The 7,413-nt window shown below is 39.5% G+C and overlaps 2 protein-coding genes across 2 annotated transcripts; one reads left to right on the plus strand and one right to left on the minus strand.

Annotated features, from left to right (window-relative positions):
* The first annotated feature begins 2,237 nt into the window (after positions 1-2,237).
* Positions 2,238-4,801, plus strand: LOC146650511 (uncharacterized). The gene is made up of 2 exons (XM_085385440.1): positions 2,238-2,415; positions 3,040-4,801. The coding sequence occupies exons 1-2, from the start codon at positions 2,294-2,296 to the stop codon at positions 4,277-4,279; spliced, it is 1,362 nt and encodes a 453-aa protein (XP_085241566.1). The 5' UTR covers positions 2,238-2,293; the 3' UTR covers positions 4,280-4,801.
* Positions 4,799-6,301, minus strand: LOC146650512 (uncharacterized). Its single transcript, XM_085385441.1, has 5 exons — positions 6,163-6,301; positions 5,919-6,031; positions 5,554-5,711; positions 5,331-5,463; positions 4,799-5,257 (listed from the first exon to the last, which is right to left on the minus strand). The coding sequence occupies exons 1-5, from the start codon at positions 6,299-6,301 to the stop codon at positions 4,799-4,801; spliced, it is 1,002 nt and encodes a 333-aa protein (XP_085241567.1).
* Positions 6,302-7,413: the final 1,112 nt, after the last annotated feature.

The following is a 7,413-nucleotide window of genomic DNA, read 5'->3' on the forward strand; positions in this document are numbered from 1 at the left end:
TGCGATAGGTGACTGGCAACCTCCCAAGCTCATCAGAAAATAAGTCGCTGTATTCTGTGATAAGCTGTTGTGACAGGTCATCTGCAGACATGCTCAATTGGTGGACGTCATTGCTGAATGATACAAGTCCCATTTCTCTGCATGCACATAGTCCAAGTATTGGCTGAACATCTTCATTAATAACAAAGAATGATAGCACATGTGGCTGCCCATGCAGAAAACACTGCAGCTTAATTACACCTGAGGTTTGAATCTTGCTGCCTCCAAATGCTACTAGGTTAACGGACTTGGGGTGTGCTTTCATTTCTTTATCTGCTCTTATAATGTTAACCGTTTTCTTGGGAAGCACATTACATTTAGCACCTGTGTCCACCTTCATTTCAACAGGAATCCCATTAATCTGCACGGTGACAAAAACTTCCTCTTTGTGTTCCACATGCACATCAGTCGCATGGATTGCATATTGCAGATTTACACCATCAACGTAGAATGTGTCATCTCCGCTCTCATCAGCTTGGTCTGGTTCCACATGATGAACTGACTTTCTGTGTCTTGCTACGTTTTGGGTAGGCTGAACAGCTCTGCACCGTTTCTTAAAATGATTCCACTTTTTGCATGCATGACACTGCTGCCCAAAAGCTGGACATTTGCTCTTTTTTGCAGCATGAGCGCCCCCACAGTTAGTACAGTTAGTGACATGCTGTGTTTCAGACCTGTCTCCTTGTATTTTCATTTTATCTCCTCTGTGCTTTCTTGTAAATGTGGGCTGGAGCACATCAACATTTGATGCAGATTGTTGAGGAAAAGCAAGTGTTTTATTATACTCTTCAGTCATTTCATGAATCTGGCAGACAGATATGGCTTTTGCTAGCGTTAAATCACTATCACGCAGTAGCACTTTCCTTAAATTGTCATTGTTGATGCCACAAACTAGTCTGCAGTGTTGGTCAAGTTACTTGAAAAAAGTAATCAGTAACTTATTACTGATTACTTCCCCCAAAAAGTAATCCCGTTACTTTACTAATTACTTATTTTCAAAAGTAATTAATTACTTAGTTACTTAGTTACTTTTTAAAAACACAATTTACAACCTGAATAGGTGATAAAGCGATAGATCCTTCAGCCCAATTCTACTTTTTCTACATAATCCATCATACAAAATGTAATCAAATGGAAAAATCTCTTTTTTTTAACTTGTTTTATCAGTTTTAATCTTTTAACTTCATGCATCAAGCAAAAATTTAATTATATGCAACATTCTCTGAGGTGAATAAATTAGTTTAACATTTAAACCTATTTTCTGCACATTCCAGCACATAAAATAAAATATTTTTTGTGTTTACACTCACTCTTTCAAATAGATGCAAGTAAAACACAGCAGAACATAAATAAAGTCAAAGACTCAGTGGTCCTGTTGCTCTATTTTCACCTATTAAGCAGCACTGCGGTAGGCGGAGGTTTACCCTGGTGCAGGTGTGCCGCGGTCAGTTGAAGAATCCGCGACTTTCTCTGTGAGTTTCCCATTACGTCGTTGCGCACTTGGTGCTTGCTTGGAAGTTTAGGGGTTTTTTTCGCTGTAAAAAGAAGTTTTCTTCCCACGCACAACAGACGCTAATGTTTTTGTCACTTTTTATGGAATCAAACTCAAAGTAAGGTCAGTACTTCCACGCTTTAAACGCTGCACGCTCATACTCTCTCCCACAATCGATATGTGATCCATTGTTGATCTGCACACAGCTGTTGTCACTAACAGCGCACTCGCTTACGTCACTGTCGTGAGACATTCTTGCAAAAAATCACGGTTTTAGTAACGCAGTGTTCCTACGGGAAAGTAACGGTAATCTAATTACCGTTTTTGCAATAGTAATCCCTTACTTTACTCGTTACTCGAAAAAGTAATCAGATTACAGTAACGCGTTACAACTGCCCATCTCTGCTAGTCTGTCTCTTATTAGTTCTTCACTCAGATCACCAAATCTGCAGCTTTTTGCTTTAATCCGTAAATCACTTACATAGGATTCAACAGTCTCGCCAGTCCTCTGATTCCGCGTGTTGAACTTGTGTCTTTCCATCGTGACATTGGTTTGAGGGCTGCACATTTCTCTGAATTTCCTTTTGAGGCACTCAGGATCCTCCTTCGATTCTGCAGGAATGAGTACTCGTCCTCCATCGCCGGGCTCTCTCACTTCTGGCGCGTAAACAAAAGACCGCTCCCGTTCAATCCGGTTGTTCAGTGATGACGCGACGAATCCGACGAATCCTACTTCCGGGTCTAAACGCTCCTGTGTTCAATATGACACAATGCTGTGTTCCTGGTTGTTTTAACCAATCTGGCTCAAAACAACAGTCTAATCTGTCATTTTACCGGTTTCCTTGTGAAAAGAGAGAGAAGAGGAAGTGGCTGAAGTTGATAAGGTATGTTACAACTCGTAAGTGAATGAATAAATTTGTAAGATAAGAGCTAGTGGGCTAGCTAATATAGCTAGTGATGAACAATTAAAACCCGCTACTAAAAGACAAACTGGCTTTTACGAGTAATTGTACTTATATAGACAATGGATTTTATTGTGTTTTTTTTAATACAAAGACGTTGTTGCATTTTTGAAGTCATTTTTATTTCTCCAAGCAAAGATTGAGAGCTAAGGGTCACTTCGCTATATATATGAACCTTAGTTAGCTTTCGACGCTCAGAGGAATAAAAATTACGTCCAAAAAGCGATGTCTATGTAAGAAAATACATTACAATCCCCAGCCTATGTGCCAGTTAATTACCAAAATAAAGACCTAACCAACAAATAGCTAGCAAAGGTTGCCAGTACTTATCTTTCTGGTAAGCTTAAAAGCAAATTAGTACAACGATGTGTAAGAAAAGCATCTGGACTTCTTTAAGTTTTAAGTTTCTTGAAGCTTCTCTCATCTGGATGAAAGAAGCTTCTCTCTATTATTTATCTCTATTTTTTTTTTTTGTATTAATCATAACTAATGGAGGGCTAGCGTATGATCTGAAATTTCTCTCTGTCTTTTTAAACACTTCCACAGACGTGAAAACTTCACCCCAAACTGCAACTCAAGAGTCTGCAGTTGGCACTTCCCTCAAGGAAAAGCTGCGGGGCCAACAAGATTTGCATGGAACGACAGGAAGTCTTTTCAGTTCCCAGATGACCACAACCCTGTTAGAAAAAAGAAGAAAAAAGAGCAGGTCCCAGCTATTGGTGAAAATCAGAGTGAAATATCAGATGAGCCACATCATTCCAACAATGCAGCTACACAGACAGATACTGCAAGTTCCACAAGTTCTTCCCAAAGTCTTCTGGTGCTAGAGATTCAGAATGACATGCTAAGAATAGAGAATGAAAAACTTAAAAAACAAGTAGAGAAGCAGAAGCAGACTTTCTCATTCAGTCAAATATCTGACAATCCTGAAAGGGTCCAGTACTATACTGGATTGCCCGATGCTGCTTCTGTCCTGTTTTTAGAAGCGCTTCTTTCCAGATTTGATCTTAAATATCATTCTGATTGGACTGTCCAAATGATGCCCCTAATTGACCAGTTATTTCTAACCCTGATCAAGCTTAAACTTAATTTTGGTCATGAAGACCTTTCAATAAGGTTTAACTGCAGCAGAGGCACAGTAACTAATGTTTTTACAACAATTGTTAGTGCACTGTATGACATTTTGTATGTTGGCATGCTGGAAAACAACATTCCCTCGAGAGCCAAGAATCAAACATCGCTGCCAGATTGCTTCCAACCATTTCCTAACTGCAGGATTGTGCTTGACTGCACGGAAGTTTCTGTTTGTAACACAGAGAGACTTGACACACAAAGTCATTTGTACAGCCAGTACAAAGGACGGACCACACTAAAGGCTCTAATTGGTGTGGCTCCTAATGGTGTAATAACCTTTGTAAGCAACTTGTACGGTGGAAGTGCCTCAGATAAGGCCATAACAGCTGACTGTGGAGTACTGCAACATCTACAACCAGGTGACATGGTCATTGCAGATAAGGGCTTCACAATTCGGGACATCCTACCAGAAGGGGTCTCACTGAACATTCCGTCCTTCCTCACCAACGGACAATTCACACAAGAGGAAGTGAACAACAACAGGAAGATTTCCTGTGCAAGAATACATGTAGAGCGTTCCATTCAAAGACTGAAAGTTTTCTCAATTTTGCATCACATCCCATATCAGTTAAAAAAAAATATTAATAAGATCTTGAAAGCATGTGTGTGTCTTACAAATTTACAAACACCTATTCTCCGTGAAATTGAATAAATTATACCTGTGAGAGTTCAGAGGTAAAAGTACATTGTGTCATTTTCTAACTACTTGTGGACCAGAAAACACAACTGTTGAATAAGTTTACTTTTATTATTTATAACTCCTAAGTGGATTGTTTTGTGTGTATACTCAGGATGTTACAACATAAAAACAACTTAGTTGCATAGTTTCAAATTGAGAATGGTCTCATTTGTGATTCGTATAATGTTTTACTCTGTTTTTATCAATGGCTTGTTACATTTTTCATTCCATTCCAGCTTCCTGATTACTGCCTAGTTTTCTTGCTATGCATTTTCAATTAAAATGAAGAATACCAGATACATGTGTTACTCTTTATTTTCAGGAACAGTTTGTCCAAAACATTTTATTTTTTCAAATCAAAAATTAATATAATTTAAGAATTTATCTGAATATATTTACAAAGTTACAATGACAAAAAATGTACAATTTCCAAATAGTTTTAAAATTAACTATAAACATTTGGACTGATAAATTACTCATGCTGATATGAATTCAAAGCTGCGATAAAATGTGGGGTAAAAAAACTTCCCGGTAGAACGTTTCCAACGCTGCAATGTTAACAGCCCAAGTTTGTTCTCTATCCACATGCAAGATGAAAAAGTCACATGGAGTCCAAACAATAAAGTGACAGCTTTTCGCCCCTGTGAGATAGAGGTTGCCCTGGATCTGATGCCAGTAGTTGTGATTCTTTTTTAATACCAGGGAACCACTTGCCTCATCCAGCTGTAGGAAAAAGTCCTTACTTTCTGCAGCCTCCAATACAGTTTTGGCTCTGGCTGACCATGGGCATTTCACCTCAATGATGCACTCATTAGAGACAGTCCCATCTGGAGAACCACCAAGCAGGCCACTGTTAGATAAAAACAGTCCCCTCTCCTTGATAGCTGCACCAGTACAGTCAGTGTACAACTGCTTGGCCTTTGGCTCATGAAGGATCCCCCAATCACATGCCTTTGGGGATGAAAATACAACTTAGTCATAAAGGAATTCTTAGATGCACAGACCATTTTTACTAACAACTTACTTTAGATCCTTCTGTCAGGTTGTACTGTCCAAGCAGAGTCTTAAATAAGGAAGGGGGGTATGAGCGCCGCTGGACTGCACTCAGGACCAAACCGAAGTTGCTGGCTGTGATTCTCTTCTTGCGATATGCTGACCTTTTATAAAGAAACACAAATTAAGAGACACAGTTAACTAAAATTTCCTACTTAACACTTAACAGAATTAATTTCAAAGCACTTTCTTACCACAATGCATTCTTCGTTTGCCCAACTGTTGCTTCCTCAATCTGTTTCTTCTCTTCGTCAGACACAGCCAGTGATGCCAAGAGATAACGAGCCTTGTCTTCTGCTTGGGGAAATCCCAGGTTCCTCAGCACTTCATCAAATGTCTTGGCTGGTTTAGCCTAGATTTAAAGCAAAAGGATTTTAAAGGTTTTAATGGAACCAAGAAATTTTGACCACAGAATAGACAAAGTCAGGTACAGAGTATATAAAATACATGTAAAAAATAAAGTGGGGACAGTGGAAGCAAACAGTCTGCTGTATGTAGTTTACAAGAGTTTACATACATGTACAATTTATACCACATGTTAAAGTAAATATCAAAGTACCTGAGAGCATTCAGGACTCAAAATCCAACCCATCCCAGTAAAACGTTGCAATTTCGATAGGGATGCCACTGCCCATTCCTTGTCCTCCTGGGAGACAGGTCTTTCGATTCCAGCTGAAAAAAAAAAGCTTTTAGTAATCTGAATAAATAATAATTTTAGCATATAAAACACAATGCTTTTTAAAAAGTTAAGAAAATAATTATTATAATTAATTCAAAGGGCAAATTTTAAATAAATAACTGACCTTGTGTTGTTGAGGGTGTCATCACAGACACTCTCTTGGCAGTAATTTCTTCTGCTTTGCATGATTTTACCCTCTTCCACACACATTCCACGTCAGTGCGAGACACATTCTTCTCCACCCAAATCAACAATGCCGCCATATGATGGCACTTATCATTGCCAATCGGGCACTCACAGGAGCTGAACCTGACTGACTGACCCTCAACATGCACCTACATTGAAAGAAAGTTAATGCTTACCCTAATGATGTTCCTTCCTTCCTGATGTTGTAAACCTGCTCAACATTTGGCAATAAAACCCTTTCTGATTCTGATTCTAAACATTCTAACAAACACTTGCAGCGCTGCTCTGTGTACTGGTACCAGGTTAACTAGGCTAATATAACTGGTACTAGGCTAACATTACTAACTCTCCAAAACCTCCATGTTATGTAGATTTTCATCTTCGTTTACTTCCACTGTTATAGCATTGCTGTACGTGTGTGTGCTTTATGAAATACATCAGAATACAGAATATCTCATGTTTAATCGTCGGCTAGCTAGCTTACTCCTAGCTCACCTCAACATTGTAAATCTTCTTTTTCATGGATGCCTGGACACTTCCCTTTATAATTCCGCCTGGGAGAACGGTTACACTGACCACTTTACTAGAGTTGAAGGAATTAAGACCCTTTTTAACCCTAATTGGTACTTCGCTAAAGAAGGAGGTAATCGTGAACAAAGTCACTGGCTCCGCCATCGTTGTTTCTTGAGGAGCACTTAGACCCGGAAATACCTGCAACGTCATCCGTGACGTCTGACTGAACAACCGGATAGCTTCGGGACCTGCTAAGTTGAGCAATATGTAGGCTTGTGTGCGCGCTGGCTTGTCAGAGTGTGCCCCAAAATGTATTCTGTAACGTATTCCGTTACGTTACTCGATGAGATTAACGTATTCTGAATACTTTGGATTACTTAACATATTATCATGCTGCTTACAACTACGTGAATGTACTATTGCTGTGATTTATTACTGTTACTGAAGGTCCGCGGCTCCGAACCGTAGTAAAGGGACCTCTGACTAACGGTGGGTTCTGTGTCGGGCTCGTAGCCGAAAAATAGCTTTACTTTGTTGTCTGGGTCAACTTTGCTTGCTACAGACAGAGAGAGGCGTTGAAAGGCTGCTCCAACGGAACTTATTGTTTCGGAGGAAAACACGAACACAGCGTACAGTCGAGTCTTAATAGCTTACTTACAACTGGGCTCGTCAGGCA

The sequence above is a fragment of the Rhamphochromis longiceps genome, linkage group LG16, assembly GCF_057381845.1.
Source record: "Rhamphochromis longiceps isolate RC_006_pf linkage group LG16, R_longiceps_female_GT1.1, whole genome shotgun sequence".
In the NCBI taxonomy this organism is placed as follows: Eukaryota; Metazoa; Chordata; class Actinopteri; order Cichliformes; family Cichlidae; genus Rhamphochromis; species Rhamphochromis longiceps.

Coding starts and splice junctions, on each gene's coding strand:
- LOC146650511 (XM_085385440.1), top strand. CDS start 2,294: ATGACACAATGCTGTGTTCCTGGTTGTTTTAACCAATCTGGCTCAAAA. Junction 2,416..3,039: donor AAGTGGCTGAAGTTGATAAG/GTATGTTACAAC, acceptor ACACTTCCACAG/ACGTGAAAACTTCACCCCAA.
- LOC146650512 (XM_085385441.1), bottom strand. CDS start 6,301: ATGGCGGCATTGTTGATTTGGGTGGAGAAGAATGTGTCTCGCACTGAC. Junction 5,712..5,918: donor TGAGTCCTGAATGCTCTCAG/GTACTTTGATAT, acceptor CTTTAAATCTAG/GCTAAACCAGCCAAGACATT. Junction 5,258..5,330: donor ACCTGACAGAAGGATCTAAA/GTAAGTTGTTAG, acceptor TCATCCCCAAAG/GCATGTGATTGGGGGATCCT.